Source organism: Haemaphysalis longicornis, unplaced genomic scaffold (assembly GCF_048455015.1).
Source record: "Haemaphysalis longicornis isolate Haplotype H1 unplaced genomic scaffold, Haemaphysalis longicornis Haplotype H1 scaffold_1, whole genome shotgun sequence".
Taxonomy (NCBI): Eukaryota; Metazoa; Arthropoda; class Arachnida; order Ixodida; family Ixodidae; genus Haemaphysalis; species Haemaphysalis longicornis.
In genome coordinates, this window is record NW_027526203.1 from 401669234 (window position 1) to 401691161 (window position 21928).

The 21928-nt window shown below is 45.4% G+C and overlaps 2 protein-coding genes across 7 annotated transcripts in view; one reads left to right on the plus strand and one right to left on the minus strand.

Moving 5' to 3' along the window:
• Caper (RNA-binding protein 39-like protein Caper) overlaps positions 1–9371 on the plus strand; it is a 30132-nt gene extending 20761 nt beyond the window's left edge. For all 4 annotated transcript variants that reach the window (XM_077686821.1, XM_077686819.1, XM_077686820.1 and 1 more), the window contains 4 exons: positions 366–458; positions 1441–1924; positions 5146–5496; positions 8882–9371. In XM_077686821.1, the coding sequence (XP_077542947.1) occupies positions 366–458; positions 1441–1924; positions 5146–5496; positions 8882–8967 (1014 nt within the window). In that variant the 3' untranslated portion in view covers positions 8968–9371. The remainder of the gene's footprint in view (positions 1–365; positions 459–1440; positions 1925–5145; positions 5497–8881) is intronic.
• Positions 9372–20642: 11271 nt separating this feature from the next.
• The window catches only part of Dpa (disc proliferation abnormal), a 36162-nt gene continuing 34876 nt past the window's right edge, over positions 20643–21928 (minus strand). For all 3 annotated transcript variants that reach the window (XM_077686826.1, XM_077686827.1, XM_077686828.1), the window contains exon 22: positions 20643–20922. In XM_077686826.1, the coding sequence (XP_077542952.1) occupies positions 20827–20922 (96 nt within the window). In that variant the 3' untranslated portion in view covers positions 20643–20826. The remainder of the gene's footprint in view (positions 20923–21928) is intronic.

Genomic DNA, 21928 nt, shown 5'->3' on the forward strand with positions numbered 1-21928 from the left:
GCATCAACGCATGAACAGATGATTGGCGTTTTTTTTTTGTTCACTCTACGGTGCTAAAGCCATGGTTTTTCGGGGTGGGCGATCTTTGGGGTCTTTTAGTAAATTGAATATTTCACCCCTAAAGGAGGGTGGGCGATGTTTCGGGGGTTTTCGTTCGCTCGGAACTTTACGGTATCTCATTATTCATTCTTCATCACCGCCTGCTTCCCAACTAACCGAGTGATTTCATTCTGTGATTTTTCTCTTAGAAGTTTCATGCTGCTAATGAGGATAATGGCGCACGATTTCAAAGGCTGCCTTTGAAAGCATTTCATGCCTAATAGTTCTATTTGTTCACATCATGCTCTGTGCATTGCCGTGTACAGGTGCGTGATGTGCGGCTGATCATGGATAACAAGACCCGAAGGTCAAAGGGTATCGCATATGTCGAGTTTCAAGATGTGGACTCAGTGCCCTTGGTGAGTGCTCCTTCCTAGGTAGCTTGTGTACGATGTCAAGCACATTTGGGGCCACTTGTGCAGCGAAGCTTGCAGCAAAGCAGAACCTGAGCCATAGGGCTCCTGCCTGTTTCTTCAAACATTCGTGAATGAAGGATCTGCTCAGCACTATCCCTAGCAAAGCAGGACAGCAGAATAAAAAAGTTACATTAGCATGGCTGCAAAAGTTGTGCGTATAATTAAAGTGGCCAAAAACTTCTAAAAACGTGCAGCAGTATCCTTGATGATACATTGGTGTGCATTTAAAATGGTTGCAATCGGTAAAGACACAAACGATACGAAGCACATGTGGGGTGTTCCAAGGCTGTTCTTGACAAAGTTCTGTGTGACACTTGCGAGATACGGCCGCACTTAGATCAGCAGCAAAGAGGAAAAAACAGCGCCGTTTCCCATTGTTAACGTTAGATTAACGCAAGAGTGGAGTGCTGCGCCTCAATGATTCTCAATTATTCTCAGTTTAACAAGGTTATAGTTGGGTTGAAAGTGGTTATGCATATACGAATTGACAAACGCATTCATACAGCACATAGTTCTGCTTCCTTTGTGTGGTGTTCTGCCACTTTATCTACTGGTGGCCCGGTTTCATTGATGCTTATACCAGCTGCTCATACAGCAGCGGGCAGAGATAGCAGTACAAGGTGGCACAGCGCTGCACTTTTTTCTCTCTTGCTGAACCAACATTCTCTCGGAACTTCCTTTCAGTGCCTCTACTGCTGTTGTTAACTTGTGACTGAGTATAAAAAAGATAGATGAATTTAGTGAACCATAACCAGTTCGAGTAAGCAGTAATCCCCCTGTATGGAGTCTGCCATTGGGCAGTATAAATACAGTTGAACCCGGATATATCGAACTCCCGAGGGATCGCGAAATAGTCCTGCCTGAAGCTTATCTGATAACTGCTGTCCATGAGTGTTTCACTCGTGTGTTCCACTCTCCGCTGCAGGCCATGGGGCTGAACGGCCAGAAGCTGTTTGGCATCCCCATCGTGGTGCAGCCGACGCAGGCAGAGAGGAACCGTGCGGCCGCCCAGAACGCCAGCACCAGCAGCAGCACTCTGCAGCGGGGAAATGTGGGCCCCATGCGGCTCTACGTGGGCTCCCTCCACTTCAACATCACGGAGGACATGCTGAAGGGCATCTTCGAGCCTTTTGGCAAGATCGACAAGATCGAGCTGATCAAGGACATGGAGACGAATCGGTCCAAGGGCTATGGCTTCATCACGTTTCACGACTCGGAGGACGCCAAGAAGGCCCTGGAGCAGCTGAACGGCTTCGAGCTGGCCGGCCGGCCAATGAAGGTGGGCCACGTGACTGAGCGCACCGACGTGTCCCAGGCACCCAGCTTCCTGGACAGCGAGGAGCTGGACCGCAGCGGCATTGACCTGGGTGCCACGGGCCGCCTGCAGCTCATGGCCAAGCTGGCCGAAGGTGAGGACTGGAATGTTGGCACTCGAGGAGCAGGATTTTCACTTAATGGACTCCACCAGTAAAGGATGCAAATGTTTGAAAGTGAAACATTTTCTCCTAAAAAGACTGGGTTATATGGGTTCATGCATACTTCAGCAAACTTAAAAATCAGTACTCTTTTAATTAAGGGGGGACGCGGCTTTCAACTTCGGAAAAATGACCAAAACATCGTTTTTTTGAAACCCACATATTCGGCTTCTATGTTTCCTATTCTGTGCGTCTGCAAAGTTTTTACGCTGAAAAGCGTCGCAAAGTGGCATAAAAAAATACTTTTGTCAGGCGCGGTGACAAACTATCAGCGCAAAAGGGCGAAAAAACGGCAATTTTCGGAGCGCTCTATCTCCGCAACGGTGCCACCGGGCGCGGCCATTTTGATATGGTTAGATCGGCCGAGCGATCGTCTTTCCCGTTCCGCTCGTCTCTTTTATCTTCGTTCATTCACAAACGCACAAACGGCAGAAAAGAAACGACGCACAAACGAAGCTAGAAATAGATGCTGAAGCGCTATTGGTCCTCCGGTCGGGGCACAGAACAGCGACCCTCCTGATTGGATGTCGCGGGCGCAACGCAAGATGGCGGCCGCCTGAGCTGCGTAGCGAGCGGATTGAGTTCATTTTCGCCGCTTCGCTCGGCCGAGTTTCTGTTCAATCTGTGGTATTCAACACGGACGTTATCGCGATGGGAATGCCAGAGATAACGAGCCAGATTACGGGAAGTTGTGGGGCTCGAAAGGCGGAGGTCATCGAACGTTTCGTGGTGCGCGTGACTCTACCGTCGCCAGACCCCGGAGGGTGACGCGGTGTGCGCGCTTGCGATAGCGGTTCGTGAAGTGAACTTTTAGTCGGATTTGCGATGTTTACACGCTTAGTTATTGCTGTGTTTTGACTGTGGGCTCGCTAGCCTTGAGAAAGAAACGGTCGACGCGTCAAACGCTGCGGCGCGCACGGCATAGCCGACGCGCATTGGAGCATCACATGACTGGGCAACCGGTTACGATTGAACGCCAGTAGTTGTAATTAATGCCTGCGACGTTAGTTTTAATCTTAAAAGCGACCTGACCAGCCATATCAGGTATAATCAAAGCTCGATATGTCGCGGTAAGCGTGCGCTGCGATGCGCGCGAGCCATATCGCCTTTCTTGCGCAACGTTTCCCGTGCACTTGTAATTTTCATGCAAACAGGTTTTGAGTTAGTAATATAGGAATAAAAATATGCTCTCTGCGTTAAAAATGTACGTTACTGTGGCAGCATTTAACAGTGATTTTTTTAGGGAAATTATTGATACCATTGCTCAGGGCATACTAGCTGTGCTGCGAGAAATATTGGATGCCTTGAATGTCAAAAGTAGTAAAAAAAATATGCTCTTGCATTGAAGTTGGGAGTTATGCAGAATACTCTACCAAGCTTCAAAGTAGCTCATTTTCAACCTTGTGGTATGCAAACTTTTGGCAATGAACACCTGCACTATGAGTACTAAGTTGCTGTGCCAGGCAAGAAAAACATAAAAAAAAAGCTAAAAATGTTCAAATTTAAGTTAAAAAAATGCTTAACTTGTTGCCATGGTGACAACACTGCAAAAGGAGGTTGTCCAGTGCGATACAGCCAACCAACTAACCTACTTCGCATTGAAAGCCCATTGAAACCCATCTCCCCTCTGTTTGGTTTGCAAAGGGGGGTATGTACTCTTCACGGAGGAGCTGAAAATGATGTTTTCTGGAAAGAGAAAGGCTGAAAAGGCACTCCAATTTCAAGGCAAGGCCTTCCAGAAGCCCCATGCTCAAAAAGACATGAAAGGCTACAACCGTGACGACTTTTGATATGTGAAACCTATGTTGCAACTTCGGAAGCCGTTTTCTCAAAACAGTTTTTTTTGCCACCTGTGTCGCTTGTCCCAGGGATTTCTTCGTGACCGCTGGGTCTATTTTGATTCCGTTTCTTGCATTACATTCCTTGATGAACTGTTCAGGTCGTGACACTTTTAGTTTTCCAGATTTGTTTTTTGTGATTTTTTTATTCAAATAATCGTTCACAGTTGACATGCCTGTTGCACATTAACCTCTAAAAAAATGAAAACTAAAAAACATTGTGTTGTAAAAAAAAAATTCTATAACTGTCACGACCTCGTCCATTCATTTGGGAATGCAAAGCACTTCGAACAAGTTTTCTATCGTGTTTTATAAGCCGCTCAAGCTCGGTACAAGCGGAACAGAAAGAAAATTTCATACATAAAAAAGTTATCAAAATATTAACTTCAAATTTTTATGGTGTTATCACAGAAGCATTTCCAGTTGCTGTGCCAATTTTCATCAAAATCCACAAAGAAATAAAAAAGTTGATTTTGAAAGCCACGTCCCCCCTTAAGGGGGGGACGTGAGGATCAGATGGCGAAAAGTGACCAAAAAATCGTTTTTTCGGAAGTCACATATTCAGATTACACGTCTTATATTCTATGCGTTTACAAATTTTCTCCATCGGAAATGATCGCGAAGTGCCAAAGAAAAATATTTATGTCAGCATAGGTGACAAAATATTTCAGCAAAATGACGAAAATACGGCAATTTTTGCGCCGCTGTATCTCCGGAACGACGGCACCGGGTGTCGCCATCTTGGTCGCGTTGGATTGGCCGAGTCTTCAACTTCGGCAGAGTCTTGCCTAATAAAGTTACATCTATCTATTAGGTCCATGGGCTTTATTTTACAAGCTCTACCAACTTTCTCAAAATTTCAATCTCTTTTTTTTGCAGCACATGATTGTAGGTTGATTAGTAGCATTCAGGCTGTCCTTGCATGCAGAATATGGCCACCGTAACCATGACACACTGCCAAGCCAGTGTCTCCCGAATGCTTGCAGCTGTGGTATTTTTCGAAACCATTGGGAGAGGTACAGATTCGGTGCAAGGGTTCCAGAGGCAACTGTCGGAGAGCGACTTGGTGCTTTGGCCGCCGCTGCTACTGGCTCTTCATTGTACTAAATGCACCTGGCTCTTCATTGTACTAAATGCACTTCAGGGGAAATTTTCTGCATATGTTGAGACATACTTTGTGCGAAAGAAAGAGAGAATGGTGAATGTGGCTGTGCTTACCAAGTTGTGCGCCTGTTTTTGCTGTCACTGAGCTCAGGTGCTTGAGCCAGTGTCACTGACTTGCGATTTATTTGGTTGTGGTGTGCTGTCTTGTCGTAGGCACGGGTTTCCAGATCCCCCAGGCTGCTGTGAACGCCCTCCAGATGAACCCCTTGGGGTTGCCGGGGCAGCCACAGGCCACGGCCGTAGCAGCAGTGGCGGCGGCGGCAGCGCCCACCATAGCCACCCAATGTTTCCTGCTGTCCAACATGTTTGACCCCCTGACGGAGACGAATCCTTCCTGGGATGAGGAGATTCGACGAGACGTGATGGAGGAGTGCCGCAAGCATGGTGGGGCCCTGCATGTCTATGTGGATCGGGCGTCACCCGAGGGACATGTGTACGTCAAGTGCCCAACTATAGCCTCGGCAGTGGCCTCCGTCAACGCCCTGCATGGCCGCTGGTTTGCAGGTGGGTTCTCTTTGCCACCTGTGCAGTGCGCACTGGCCACAGTTCAAACCCTAAATGTGCCTTCGTGTAGCACCTCAAAAGTGTTGAAATTTTGGCTGGTTGGTATGTAATCGTACGAATGAAAGCAGCAGCACGACAGACGGGACAGAGACAGAAAGTGAGGCAAACCACATGCAGCAAGAAAGAGGGGGGGGGGGGGGGGGGGAAGCGAAGAGGGCCGCAGAGATAGGTTTCTAAAACACAAAATGGGAATAACAAAAGACACGTGCCAATGCAAAATTCGTGAGTCAATTCAAAATTCAAGAGATAGTATTCTTTCTAATTGAGGGGGATGCCAGCATTGGGAAATAGACGTTCGAGTTTTCTGATTGCCACAAGAATCATTCGTACTATAGTCTATTGTGCAGGAAAAGGTGCTATTCACAGGTGGATGGAACACCCTGTTGTGTGTGTGTGTGTGTGCGTGTGATCTCATGTGGAAGCCTTTTGTAGATTGTTTTGGTATAGGGATGCAGGCAGCATTCCCTCTTGGTTGATGTGATAGCACGAATGTGCCGCAGGTCGTAGTCAGCACTACTTTTCTGCTGCTAAATGGACCATGAAAACAAAGCGCAACGTTCCTTTATTTGAACGAACTAGCCTTTGGTAACTCGCTCAACTCAGTTATGGCTTCAAGGACGTTTTTACCAGAAAAATACGAAACACCGAAAAACGCTCAAATTTTCGGTCACACAGCGTCAGCAGGGGCGTAATCAAGTAATATTTAAAACAGAATTAGCTTGTTGGTATGCAAGTAGCACAATAAAACGAAAAAGAGGCACCACTAGATCCCAGTGTCTCTTGGCAGTGGCTTTATGTAGTCCATAGGACGACATAAGAGCTGGGTGAAAAAGTGGCTGGTACATTTTCCTTAACGTGTGGCCTAATTGTTTAAAGTTGACCTTAATATTGCAGCATGTTTATTGGGAAAAAAGTATTGTTTTAAATGCAAAAAAATTGCATTTAAGGTTTATGGTGGCTAAATTACAAAGCTTTTTTTCGCACTTAGCTGGTAATTCGCGCTTCACAACTCTGAAAACGTGCGAGCTAGTGAACGGTTCGGTGTGTGATTTCGTTGAAATGTAACTGAACTGGAACGAAATGCATGTACCCGAATGCAAACCACAACTGAACCAGTACTTTTTCTGGTTCAACACACTGATTTTTAGGCACCTACTACTCATTCAAAAAACCGTATTTTCACGCGTATAACCCGCTCCAATAATGCGAATATTTCAGTGTCAAAGTAGGGGTGCGGGTAATATGCTTGGTTTTTCCTTTAGTGCAGCTTCACGGCAATGCACATTGTGCCGTGAAGGAGACCTTGTGTACAACAGTGAGGACTGCGGCTCAAGTGATAGCTGAGTGTAGAACGCAAGGTAGAACACTGAGTGAATTGCAACTTTAGCCTTGCAGTCAGTGTATTCTACTTTCTAAATATAGGCCTTTTCTGTCTACATATTATGTGATGTGTTGCTTGAGCAGTAGCTTTGGTGAAGCCTTTGTGGGCAATAAAATTTGTGGGCAATCCGCGAGTTTTTTTTTTTTTTTTTTTTCTCGGCGAGCTGAAAGTGGAGTTGCGGATTATATGCGCGAAAATACGGTAATTTTGGCCAAGGGGAAATTTTGCTGCAGTTGGCCGTTAAAGGCGTTAACAATTCTTGCCACATTTGTTTACGTTGTGGCTGGTGACATGCAGTTAGATTGGGACAACAGCTTGAGGAATTCACAGAAGTTAGAACTGTAGCAGTATTAAAACACACAGCATTAATTAAGTCCCTGTCTTCTTTTTAACTGTCCGGGGTTTTTATGTCAAGCTGATAGTTAGTCAGTACGAACCAAGTCGCCCAATCCCGAGCTGTTGACAAAGCAGCTCTAGATGTGTTCAGATAGTCATAAATTGCAGTGAAAAAAAAAAGGCTGAATTTTAAATGCTCACAAAATTCTAACTGTTGAAAGCATGCAAATACGGTGCAACCCTGTTGATACGTTCCCGGTTCATACGATTTCCCGGTTGCTATGCTTTCAATTGTGAACACTAAAAATGCTGCATAGCATTACGGTGTTTTTTCCCCCGGTAAGTACATTCAAAATTTAAAAAAATTTTAGCCAGCTACGACCGGGTGATAGGTTTTACGGTGAACAAAAGATGTGCTGACGTGCCTGCGGACCAAGCCTCAGTGCGTGCGGTGCAATAAGCAGGCGACAAGCGGCGGTCGGGCTAGCCGGAGTGTCTTGGTAATGCGGCTGCCTTCTGTATAACGACATCCCAACGTACGGAACGCTAATGTTGGAAGAAATTATGGCGGGATCACGCCATGAAGCAGCAGCGGTGCTGGACGAAGCCTCCGAGAAAGATAGCGGCGACGACGTGCAGGAAGAGGCGCCTCTGGTGACCACATATACTCAGGCCGTAGTCTGCTTAGAAGTGGTGCGGAGTTGCTTTCCTGCAAAGGACAATCCCTGCGCGGACAACACTGCAATATTTAGCAAAAGGAGCTCTTGCTCTTGAAGGGCGGCAGCATGCTCCAGCAGACGTTGACAGACATGTACAAGTGAAAAAGGCCAATAAATGCTCATGTTCATCTCGGTATCTTTTTTTTACTGCGGCAGATCATACTTTATCGTGGATAGAACGTTTCTCCCTCGCGTGCTTTTTTTTTTTTTTAAGGTATCAACGAGGTTCTACTGTAATTAATCAACTTGATTCTTTAAAAAAATATTAACACAAACGACTTGCGCATTGCGATGCTTTGTCTGCCAGAGGGGCAGGCTTCTCAAGAAATGCAGGTCAGAACATGCTCACTCACGTGTGCGTTTGACATGGCATGTAGATCAAGAGAATATTTTAACTAGATCTGCCATTCTTTGAACTGTGGCTGCTCCAGAGCTGCCCAAAATGCAAAAAGCAAAAAAAAAAATCATTTCAAACTTTATGAAATGGACTCTATGACAGTTATTTTTATTACTGAAAGAGGTCTGCAGTGCTCAAGGTTGGCAAAAGCTATCTATTTGCACGGCTTTTCAGTTACTGGTTTCGAGAAAACAGCCTCAGTAGTTAATTTTACGGTTATTGGTGCTTGCTGAAAACACAGAACCCTAGGTTATAGTCTATCTTTGGGACTGGATTTGGAAAATGGTGTAAATTGGATGACCAAACACGGGCAATGGTTCTGATATTTGCAGACTTGAGGACATTTTGGAAATTGCAATACAAAGATCTTGTTCATCATTTTAAGGACCTAAATTATAGTGAGGATTATTTTTTTGTAGAAAAAGCCTTCAAATGTGATCGGAATGCTGTTGCTTGTAAATGTGATTCATTATTTCTTCTCTTTCATTTCAGGTCGGATTATCACAGCTGCATATGTCCCAGTCATGAGCTACCACACACTCTTCCCAGATTCTGCAACCACAAATGCCCTGTTGTGAATGGAGTGGCCACCAGTGATGGATGAACCCCTTTGGCTCTTCTGTTTCTCCCTCCTTGTGTCTCCAGCATTTTCATCCTCGATCCTCCATTTGGTTCTTCTGTTCGCTCCAGTTTAAGTGCTGCAGTTGTTGCAGCGTTCACAGTACCATGTCCTTCCCTGTTGCCATCTGGATCGTTTTCTCCTCCCTCCCCTTCTTTTTTTTTTACCCCTCATTGCTTCGGAGCTGAAGCATTGTCATAGATGTAGCACTGTTGTGTTCACCTAGTACCTTCCTACCCATTGTAATGTAAATAGCAGAGTACATACTTCTTGCAATTCTGCCGAATGAGTGAAATGAAAAGGACTGAGTTGTGTATATGTAATTTGTGCTATTAAAGCTTATGCACCAAAAAAGCTGCAGCACTGGTGTAGAATCTTGTGTTCATTGTTCAATGTGTTCATTGTTACCACACAAAGTTAGCACAGTAGCTGCAACCGCTGCAAGGACACTGGTTCGATTCCCGGCCATGGCGGCCGCTTTTCTGATTGAAGCGAACAGCAAAAACGCCCATGTGTACGAGATTTTGGCGCACGGTAAAGATCCCCAGGTGGTCAAAATTGATCCGGAGCCTTCCACCTTGGTGTGCCTCATCGCCTGCATTGCGTCGGCGCGAATCAATCGATCAATTAACCACTATAGATGTTTCCGCTAGAGGTGAAGACACACGTTATTAGAGGGGTACTGAAACCAATTTTGGAGGTTAATATTATTACACAGTTGCTTCCTTTATGCAGCAGAATACCCTGGCTGAAATATGAACTGGCTACGACGCGTGGAACATACTTTAGTTTGATCTCATTTGTTGCGCCGATGGAATGGCATGTGGAGTGGCACGCAGCAAATGGGCATCGTGACATCACTCTGGTAGGGAAATGAAGGTAACCTAGCCATGTGCCTCCAACGTTCAGCAGAAACTCTTGAAGTCACTTCACATACGCAGCCTGGCGAGCGCCAACTAAGCGCTGGTGCTTTTACGAACTGATGCCTGTAGCTACAGCTAGAGGCATAACTGCTCCTCAGAAAGGCACTCTTGCCAAAAACAAGGTTCCACATGCAGCAAAGGAGCCGATAATATAGCCTAGAGTTGCAATAGAAGTCTCCATCAGGACTTTTGTTGAAAGCGGTCATCAGATATCCGCTGTGATGTTGGGTCTAAATGCCTTCAAGCAGCTCAGCTCTGGCAGCAGGGCTGTCAAAACAATGCCTCCAACGGCCTCCGCAGTGTTTTGATGTCTGCACAAAACGGTGAGGTCATAAGTGGTCATATGCGCCGCCCCCGGGCTGGGAGTGATGGAAACTGAGACTGATACATGCGCTCAAGTATTCAAAGACCTCTTTTTGAATTTGCCAGGCCATTAAGGCATTAAATTCAATTAAAAGGGAACGTAAAAATTTGGTGTCAGTATTCCATTCAGAACTCTTGGGTGGCCTAAATCCATAGCTATCCACTACAACGCTACTCATGGCTCTGGTGTAACTTCAGCTAGTTGTGCCCTTAACTGTTTTTAACTTTATTGGAGGGCTGAGAATAGTATTCTCAAGCCCATGCAATATATAGGTCTGCAACTTGATCTGGTACAGGGAGAAGAGTTGTTCAATGCAAATATTTGCGTAACTGCAGAGGACTAATGTAGCTAACTGTTGGAAAATGGAAAACCCATTTCAATGATATCCTCAATATCTGTCCCTTGTACAAAAATCCACTCTTGCAGCTTCAATGCAAGCCAAGTATATATCTAACCTTGGCCTTCTGAATTGTTGCCTTGCGTTGCAGCTTGCGCGCACCAGAAGGAATACCTGGGAGAAAATATCGCCATGTTTTTGAAAACTATCGAAAAAGCTTGAGATGGCAAATCTGCGCTGTGTAAACATTCTAGCTTTATAGCTAATTTTCACTGGGTGTAATGCCCGCTTTTTTTTATAGATGAGTAGCGGTGAGTCAGCTGGTGTATGAAAAATGCCCCGGAAACTGCCTTAGCTGGCCGTCGTGCCCTCTGAACGATTTTTTTTAAAGCTGGCTCTCACAGAGTGCTCATTCTAAAATTTTCAAAAAGTATAATAATGCACAAGTAAGAGGAAGTGCTACGTATGAGCACTTGCATGTTTTTAAACACTATTAATGATCTATTGCCCTGATAGCATCTCCACGCTTTGTGCTGCAAGAGAACTTCCTTAGCTCCGTGGACCAGAAGCACTTTATAAGGCTCTGTACTTGTGAAATATTTGGACTAGTGCTATGAAAGGTGGAAGATGTCCCTTCAGAATGAGAATAATCAAGTCGGGTGCAAATGACTGGTGCCAGGCAAACCTGTAGTGCCCCTATTTGTTGACGTCGCAAAAAGTACAAAAGTAATTTTAGCAAAAAAATATATCATCAGCCTATCACCTTGCATGGCTTTGTTGCAACGATCACAAGTTTGTGAATTATTAGAATAGCAACACAGCTGACCGAACCAGTCGCCTTTTTCTCTTCCAGTTAAGTTCTGGCTTAACTTAATAAGCAATGCACATTCTAGGGTAGGTGACAATGAAGCTCCATCAATGGGATGCACGCAAGATCCCATTCCCTGGTGGGCACAAGTCCAGCATTTCCTGTGCACACCCAGCGCCATCTACTGCTTCACTTTGAACACTCCTCCTATTCTTTTGACAACTGCTAAAAGAGCACTGATGTTTGCCTCGGTAGCCTAGGGCTAGAATCGTGGGTTTGGAACGTAGGTTCGATCTCCAGCAATGCCAGTGTTTTTCATGAGACCCCAACTGTTTTCACGTGCAGCATAGCAAGTTTCAACGTTTTCCGCCGCACCGCAAGGGCACGGTATATCGCAGCACATGGGTCTTTGGGACAGAAAAATTGCCCCCAAAATTTTTTTTTAGGTATCACTTTTCTTTTAAATATTTCAACAGTTTTTTTTCTAAAAATTCTGTACTTGGAACAGTACCAGGTACTTATAAAAGCCACTGAGGTCCGATTTCAACAAAAGTGGTTCCCTCTTCCATAAGAACCGGTAAAACATGAAAGTGAAAAGTGCCTTCACAGGAGCAGCTGAATATTTATTGTGCATCGATATGAACTTGGACATCGCTATTTATATTTCGTCAGTGTGGCACCGTTATATGCATTAACGTTAGACGCAGGATTGCACGTGCCGGGGCATTGCGTAAATCCAATTGAAACCAGAGGCACTCGCAAACTGTCCGTGCGAACCAAACCAAATGGGTTGTCAGCAAATCGTTTGATGAACACACGGTACACTGCAGCGAAAGAAGCAGTGGACCGTGTCACGAGCGCGACATCCGCAAGTCGGCTTCTCCGCAGCTTACGCTGCGCGTCCCCCGTACACGTAGGCGTTGGCATCGAGGCACCAACTGTCAGCGCTCATTAGCATCATGATGCACTACTTCGCTTTGCCTCTCCTAGATGACAGCACCACCTGGAAGGAAGGATATAAGGCCCGTTCGTTGTCCTATTCACGCGTCTCTTCATAGCGTTCACAGTCTGTTCACAGTCTGTTTGGGTCGGGAGCGCGTTTCGTACCTCCCATTGCGGCGGGAGTTCATGGCTCAAATCCCCCCGGCGCAGCCACATCAATCCAAGTTTTTCTGGCAATGTCATTTCTGTGACGGATATAACGTCAATTAGATCTTGGTGGGCCCCGACATAAAACGTTCGTGTTAAAAATCCCAGGCAATCTCCACTAATGTGAAACCTTGTGATGGGCGAAGCATGCAGTGTATAAGTGTATTCTTGGTGCCTTGGTGTTTTTGCCAGTGAAGATGAAGCCGTAGGGGGGTAGAGGTATACAGCTTTGCTGTAAAAGTCTCTCGTCCTTGAACCACTAAGTTCTCTAGTGCGAGGCGTAAACGAGTGTCATTCTAGCGCAAGGCGTAAACGAGTTTCCTGGAGTTTTAGTACCATGACTACACGAGACGAATGACGATTAGACGACGACTACAGGAGACGCCAACAGCCCCAGCCCCTAAGGGGCTTCACCCCCTAAAAAATCTTTCCATAGTACCCCCTTCTTCCATGACTAACTTCTTTGCCATGAGTGGTATCGCAGCAATAGGAAATTTTCGAGAGGAAATTTTCGTTCCAGATCATTTCTTCTGCACTGTGAAGCTTTAGGGAAGCAGATTTAGCCTTTTGTGCTTCAGTAATTAGTTAGCAAGTTTACTTCAAACCTAGACGTTAGAATTGATGTAAACTTGTATGTGATTGTATATGATTGAAGTTAATACAAAAACAAAACAAACAAAAAAAGGTTAAAACAAAAAAAACTGCTTCCCACATTTCATTTGCCACAACTTCTGGTATCATGCCTTGCTGGTAATTTTTTGTTGTATAGTTTTCTATTGCTCTCAAGAAAAATCAAAAAAGATTTTTAACTCGGGAACTAATTACCTCACATCAAAACTAATTGAATATTTGAAATCAGCTAAAAATTGAACTTGAAAAATTGAAAGTCCAGTGTGCCCTCTTAACCCACTCCTTCCCACAAAACAGGCTAGAGGAGTGCCTCAGTGAATACTGCAGGCAGATTACATCCTATGTGGAGCACCAGAAGTTTGGAGGACAGTTCTTAAAAAAGCTTTAAAATATGAATATAATAATATAGTTTGATAAGCAGGCAATGAGGTGCTGAAGCTCAATCCGTATATATAATCGCAATAAAGCTGACAATATCTTGAGCTCTCAAGTATTAGTCGCCGCTGTGTGAGACTTGTCGGCAAAATTGAGGCAGGGTGGGAGAAGTTGTAGGAATACTCTGTGCCAAGGAGATTCATATCACACTATTGAACATTGCCCGTTCACTGCAGGCGCCCTGTTATCATCCCAGTTCATTATCCAGTCACAAGGTAGGCCATTTTTCTGCGTCTCTCTGAGGTGCCGTCACACACTGTAAGGAGCACAAGTCTGGATACCATGTGAGAAGCCCTGCGAAATCAGAAGGGGCCTGCCGCCGAGACATTCGTAACATACCCTGCCTTATCTGTAAACGTGTTAGCTTGTTGGCGTGCTCACACATGCAAGACGCTTTCTTAATTGACAGAAATACCGAGTGGTGGTACTTCAGCAAACTTTGCAGCAGCTTTTTGAAGTGATCTGGGCAAGTAGCAAAATGTGTGGTCATTGCAGACAGCAGTGCACGTTGCTGTCTGCTGCTGTGTCAAAGTTCGGTTTAATGATGTGTTTATAATTAACGAATTTTTAACAGGCATCTGTTCTTTTCGTTATCCTTTCTCTTCAGTGCTGTCATTCACAATTAGTGCGTGCTATTTATGACTCCAGTGGAAACCACTGTATGCTCAAGCTAGCGTTTTAATGAAGCCTGGTGCCTGGTGACTGCATACCTGTGACCTCCTTCGATGCTCCCCCCTTCGGCGCAGCAAGCCTAACCTTTGAACATTCAAAGGTGAGTTGGTGCCATGCAAGCGAAACTCCAGCCATTAGCTCCTTGATGTTCTTAACTAGGCATCTGTGATGCAACCCCAAGGTGTGAAGGCTTTTGTGGACGCTGGGGCATACGACTACTTCATAACTATGGCCTTGACATGCTCCTCCCACCAAACCCTGAACCACAGCGACACCTACGAGACCCTCTGCCCTCTAGCAAGCCTATTGGTGGAACTCACTGCCATTCAGGACAGTCTCCAGGCACTTGCATTGGCATTCGTTACTGGAGCAAAGCATTGCATTTACAAGGAACCATGCATGCACACTGTTCTGGACTTGTACCCTTACCCTGTCCATATTTTGTGGATTCACCGGGATATGCTTACTGCCCACTTCTTTTCAAGTCCACCCTAGAAATACTGCTTGTGGAAAAGGAAAGCCTCCGCATCATGCGTGCTCTACTTCCACCACATGGAACTGACCTCCCCAGCGGGCTCACTCACTGGGAGGAGGTCTTGCTGCAGTCTGGGAGATTGGGCGGCCTTATCCCCAGCACGCCCTTCCACGCGTAGCCTTCCCAATATCACGTGCCACTTGCAGGCATGCACCCATTTTGTACACTCCCTGCATCAGGAGGGTGCACTGCTGTACCTGTTAGGAACCTTACGCTGTAGAGTAATCTCAAAAGGGTGACTCAAGCAAGTAAATTGTGCATGACGTGACCAGCACTTGGATACAATTTTTAAGTAACATGCATGTTACAGCAACAAAAACATCATATTCCACGCACTTTGTTTAGTGAAACGACCTTCCACTCGGCCTTCACCAATGTAGCTTTGTCCTCTGTGTCCGTATTTGTACACAACCTTGCTCCGAGTGAGGACTTCTGGAAGATTGCTTCCGGAAGATTCTGTGGGCCTAATAGTCACCTTGAACCCCTTCATGTCTAGAGACCAACTGTATCTGGTAATGTAGGCCTTTTTTGGCCGTAGCCTGTGAGCTCCTTTATTTTGCTGACAGGGTGGCTAGTACCTTCCTGTGAGTCTAGGGTTCAGAGAGTGTCCGTTAAATTGGCGCGAGTGATTTGTCCAGGAGTGCCAAGGGCTCCCTGTATACATTTAATGTTTTTGTAAGTGTGTCTGTTCCATTCATATTCCAGGCAGTAACTTTATCTATTACTGTGGCTGGAGTTTCCGCTGACCAGAGCTATTTTATCTCCATCACCAGCTTAATTTTGTGGAGCAAAGATCAGACTGTTTCCCAAAGAGGTGAGCCAGCACCCTTTGTGCACTGATAGTTGCTCTCTGGCAATCTGTGCTATGGGTGCACATAAAAAATAGTTAGGCTGCATTCAGCACCCTTTGTGCACTGATAGCTGCTCTCTGGCAATCTGTGCTATGGGTGCACATAAAAAATAGGCTGCATTTTTTTTATGGAAAAGGGTGATGTTAAATGTGCAAACGGGGGAAATAAACCCCGAAATTTCAATAACCTATACAAGGAGTGCATTTCTTACAGGCAAGTTTGAACACGTGGCATGCAAGCTAATGCCATCAGCTAAAATGGAGGTTAAATATACACCTTTGGTACGCATGAACAAAAAAAAAAAAAAAAAAGGACAACAGAAATCACGGGCAATTGCTACGAAGCTGGGCGAAGCAGCAGGAGTTTATGTTTCAGTTCCAAGGCCACTGCTTAACCCCATGGCAACCTCTTGCCGATTATAGATATTTCCGAGACCTGTGCGCTTTTCCTTTGGTTTACAGTGCAGCCAGTGAGAACTTCTCTCGAATTTCAGGGACGCAAGCTTTCTCACTCAAGGAGCCACTTAAGTTAATGCTCTCACACTAAAAACTGCGCCACGGTTGGTGTCATGGTTACTAAGGAACCTTGAACTGGAAGTTGCTTTGTTGAGCTCATGCTTGGTGCACTTGCATGTGGTCATCACTTTTCTGGCACAGTTACAAATGATATGCAGTGATGGTGATGTGCATTAGAATCCAACTGGTAGTTGCTACTAAAAAATTCCACCTTAGCCTACTGCTTGAAGCATCAGTTGCTTTTGTCAATGAAGTTATCTACTGTTGCACACGCCGATCAGATCAGATAAAACTTTATTGCTGCCACAGGTGGGACCGTTTTCAGGTCAACTTCAGTGTCCTTCCGGTGACAGCAGGATTCATACAGATTTCTGCGGCGTCTTCGGCCACCTGGGCTAGTGAGGCCTGGGTCATAGGGTCTGTGCTGAGCAGCGCGGCCTCCCACTGCTCCTCGTTCGTAATTTGTAATGAAATGGGGTGCTTTTTCAGAGTTTGTTTGGTTTTTCTTCACAGGACCAAATCACATGTGGTAGGTCTATGTATTGGTGACACAGGGGACATTAGCGAGTTTTAGCTGACTGTCTTTCACAATCCGCTCCGCTCCGATAGCAAGCGGGAGTGCCATTGTGCATGCGTGGGAAATGTGGATGTTTGAAGTTGGCACCATACTACAGCATGGCAGCGGGAGAGGGAGGGGTTGGGTGGTGGGAAGCGAGCTCTGGACATTCGGTATTGATTGAGTACCGATCGGTAGGTCCAGAAGCGGTCCCTATGGAAGAACCGTTGAAGAACCAGTTCTCGAGCAACCTCGTAATCATAAAAATAAATGGCCATTTGAATTAACTTTCAGTATTCATGGCTGCTGCTGGTTACATTTTTCTCAACCATTCACATTCAACTTTCGGATTTTACACACTGGAGCTACTCTGTGGACAAAGCTACGACAGGGCTAAGGAGCACCATAATGTTGCGCTAGCCATGAATTTATATCTAACGTGCACCGACATCTCGACGCAGTCTTGTTTTTCACCTCCACCAGAAAAACAGCTGCCGAAGCCAGGTTCGAACCCACAAGCTCATGCTCAGCAGCACGTCAGCCACTGAGCCACTAGGGCAGGTACAATTAGTCAAATAAAAAAACATTATTTGCATGTCACTATGATGGTGTGGGTACTGCCAATGGTGCATTCGGTCCTCTAGTGGTTTGCAGCATCTAAAGGCTCATTTGTCATTAAGAGTGGTGACCTGCATCTCCACATTTTGAGGGGATTACGATATTGCCACGAACCCCCTTTAGCAAGCTCTCCCACATAGAAGTTATGCAAAATGCTACTTCATGGTTGGCTTTCCCTCAAGCATGCTGTTGCACACATAGAATGAATGTCCATTCCAATTGTCTGACAGGTTCTCTTTCTTGCGAAGGCAGTGCCCTTGCTTGGAGCTGGTTTGCACACCGAGACTATAGAGCCACCAGTGGCAGTTTCACAGGAAGCCGAAGGACAAGAAAGGCCTTTTTAACCTATACATGTGCCCTGCGCAGATGTTCTACAAGCCTAGTCTGCCCCGCAATCGCCGAGCCGCAGTAGCACCCACACATGCTACAACCTCAGTATTTCAATGGCCAGTATTTCAATCAGCTACCTCTGCAGTGCTATTAAATATCTCTGTGTATGGATAGTTTGTGCACATTATATTGATCACCCATGCACAGTGGTGCAACACGATTGGCTACTTGGAGCAATGCTTGGAGCACCAAAAATGAGGATTTGGAGCAAACTTTCCAGTTTTTGGAGCAGGTTGTTTTGGACCACTTTAATTGTCTTGTAAGGACTACTACTCAGAGCCATGCAATCCCTCACCATGCAATAAGACTGCAGAAAGAAAAGAGAACCACACAGACCATAAAAGCACTAGAAGCTTTTAGCTGGTTTTTCCAAAAAAATATTTCAAGCACGAAACACCAGTTCCAAGAGAACAAACACTGTACAAGCAAAATGCAAGCCTAATTATCTGCATTATAGGTTTAGGACATCTTTGTCTGCAAAGAGTGCAAGCTTGACAAAGCTTCCAAGAGCTTCCTCTTGCCCTCTTTCAGAAGACTCTGGACACTTGCACATCAGTGGAACATTTTTTGCTCATGCTTCTCGAGATGAGATCAGCATTGCTCAACATCATAACTAAATCAATTTCGGCCCGCAATTCTTGCAGTTTGCCAGCCTAGCTTGTAGCACTGGAATCACCTGGCTTTGATTTCTTTTCGCGTGGTTCTTCCAATGCTTGGCCTTCAAGTCACTGCATCTGGCGTTTCCGAGAGCCCTTCACAGCTCTCACGAGCTCTCCACTCGGGGGCCCTGCTGCTGCATTGCGGCCAAATCTTTCCGAGGAAGACATTATAGACCGAAGGCCGTTGACACTTGAAATGGAGGAACTAGTTCGGTCCCGAAGCATACGCCTAGTTTCACTGAAGCCTCTCTCTACATCTGCATTTCCATGCGAGAGGCCTAACAGAACTTTTACAAGAGCTCCCAGTAATGGGTACCTTAAAGGCCAATCCCCTAGACTTAGCTCAAAGATCTTTTGCCAGAACTTGTCCAGCTGATCAAAAGGGCTATAGTCAAATGTTTTCTGCTGTAACAAGGCTGAATTCATCCATCAAAGAGGACACCTGGTGAGGTGCAATTATTGGAGAAGCGTTTGGCCAAGTTCCTCATGGATGCAGCAGAGCCTTCGACACTTAAAAGGCTTGCTGATGCAGCCAAGAAGGTCCCTCAGCACAGATTTTCGAAGTGGAAGCCTGGAGAGCAGGTATCCAGCGGCCTTTAGGTGGAAGCTCCTTGCTCCTACTTGGAACCATTTCATTTCATGTGGTGCCCACTCAGCGAGGGCAGCTTCGGTATCTGCGACGATTTCAACGTGCTCCTTCCAGTTGGATGGTAGATCAATTTCACGAAGTTCTCCGGACTTTTCCTAGTAGACTTCTTTGCGCAAAAAAAAAAAAAAAAAAAACGTCCAAGGACCTTCTTGATCAAAATTTCCATCTCAGAAAAGTCTGTGTAGCAGTGGCTCTGTTTTTTTGGAACAGGGTCAGAAACCCGACAAACAAATCAGTACAGTTGCACAATAAAAATGCCTTGGACAGAAAAGCTTAATCTGTGAGAGATAGATTCAGGCGGTTATAAAACACACCTCCACGAGCATTTCGACTGGACAGCACCACCTCTTTCACTGCTGGCAGTGTTGAATGAGCCAGTCAAGAGCTGGGCCAAGTGTCAGACAACACAAGCTCACGTGTCAAAGAGATACATTCTCAGGTAGGTTGAGGGCATTCTGGCTGGCTTTCAGACGCTCTCTTTGTGCTGCATAGTTCTTGAAGAAGCAATAAGTGTCCACAAGTGCCGCTTTTACATTACTGCCCAATGCAGCTAGTGCATTCCCAAAGGCATTGTGCACGTTGTGCAACGAACACTCCCCTATATCGGGAAGGGCAGGGCTGACACGTTTTTTTTTCAGCAGACTTTTTAGGCTCTTCATTACATAAGGCCCGCCACTGTAAAAACACAACACGTTGGGTCTTGGAAAGTCTTGTACTGCTTCCTTCACAGCACTTGCTGATCCCAGGTGGAATCATTGCAAATGTTCAACAACTCTTTTTGTTACTCAGAACAGTATCTCACGAGCACATCAAGCTGTTAGCAGCGCTCTTCTGGAAATGGTGTCTCGTCAATTTGGATTGCAAAAAAAGACTCCGGGTGTATTCGACACCTGGACTACAATGTCCTTGAAATAAAGGCACAATGCGTCAGATACCATGTAAGAAACCTTTCTGTCGCACTAGAAGTTCTTGGCAATCAGCGAGTCCGCGAACATTAGTGGAAAAATAGCAGAAGCTGTATCACCTCACAGAAAATGGCACTATTGCATTAAATTTTGTTTTCGTTCCCAGAAGAAACCACCATTACCTAGCGACTGGTTTGTAGCAGACATGGAGCAATTATTCAAATTAACACGCTTTTGGAGCAGCCTAGAGCAGGATGACCCTCTTGGCGTAGCTTGGAGCAACCGAAACAGCAGTTCCACCACTGCATGCAACAAGCACTACCCGTGATCTTCAACCCCACTATCTGCTGCCTCTTTTGTCCGTCTCCGTGAACAATGGATCCGCTGAAGTCATCGCTCGTATGGCATGTTTGCCGAGCACAGGTGGCTGCAGTGTGGGAATAAATAGTGCGAATACCAGTCTATCACAGTTTAGCCATTTGTCTAGTACAGAACCTACATCAATTTTTTAGTGCAGCTAACTGGTTTCAGATGACGGTGACTAGGATAAAAAAAAAGTAAACACTTTCTCAAACATGAGACAGCAGGATTGCCAGAAAACAATCATTCTTACAACACAAGCAAGAGTGCAGCTGCAGTTAAGATTACAAAACCTTTAATGAACTGCGTATACAAGGCATATTGAAATATATAGTACATAGTTGTGTACAGCTCAAACATGGTTATTCTGGTGAGGGTGCTAATGGCTGCATCAACACAGGGGCAAGTGGAAAAAAAGTGCACATACTCTGTGGACCTGTACCCCAGAGAAATGATAGCATTTTAGCAAAGCTTAATGGAGGTCCTCCCAACTACCACCAGGAAACCGTCATCCTGCAGGTCTCGGAGGGTATCCTCGAACATCTCCCTTGTGATCATCTGCAACAAGATTTAAGATTTAAAAAAAAAAAGAGAGAGAATGCTATAATTAAACGTGTCAGGGCAGACAAAGTTCAATGCCACTCTCTAACTTAATTAATAGTACCTAGAGTCTATGTACACAATGTTGAAAGAGCAATTACTCCCATGGTTGCTAGATGCCAACCCAACAAGCAATAATTCAATTCAATCCGGTTGAACAGTCCTACAAGTTCCTACAACATACCCCTGGTCGCAACGACAGCTGACGAGTGACGCCTAGTGCGACAAGCTAACTGGCTGCCATCTGGCCCCTTTCAGATAAGATGGAACAAAGCATGGCTGGTCGACCTCTTCAATTCGCTTGAAATTTTTTTACCTCATTCCCGCATGTATGTAATGTGCGCATTCACAAATATTTTCGGCTGAAAAAAGTTTGGCCGACTGAACAAAAATTTGGAACCCACCCGCGTGGACCCCGGCCGCTACCTGCCCATGCGCCGCGGCCAAGTTTAGCGACGTCTACCAAAAAATATACTAATCAGGCGGGGATGGTAATTTTTATGCGTAATCTACGCCTGGTGTGCAATTTGCCCCCAAAATATCGTTGGCTAGAAAAACACACATTTTTTGTAATAAATTTCCAAATCTTGCTCAGAGCGCAATTTGTTCTGTACTTTGCGGGCCAGTATTATCGTAAGTAATGGAGCTAGAGCGTTCAAATTTGAGTGAGGGCTGCTCCTGGCAAGCAAAAATAAAGGCCGTAAATATCGTGTCTATGCACACTACGGTTAAAAAGTAAATGGCGCATAAGTGTGAAGAAAAAACTAAAACTCTCCGAGTTCAGGGGCTTATTAAAAAAAAAACGCTTCTTCGATTTTTCTGAAATTCTCCCCAGATGTTAACCTGTGAATGTACTTCAATGATCATTAAAAACATGTTGCATCATTTTGTTCCTGACGCGCCTACAGCGCGAGAAAAAAGCCGTCGGCCAGGCCTTCACAAGATCCTGAAACACGAAACAGTG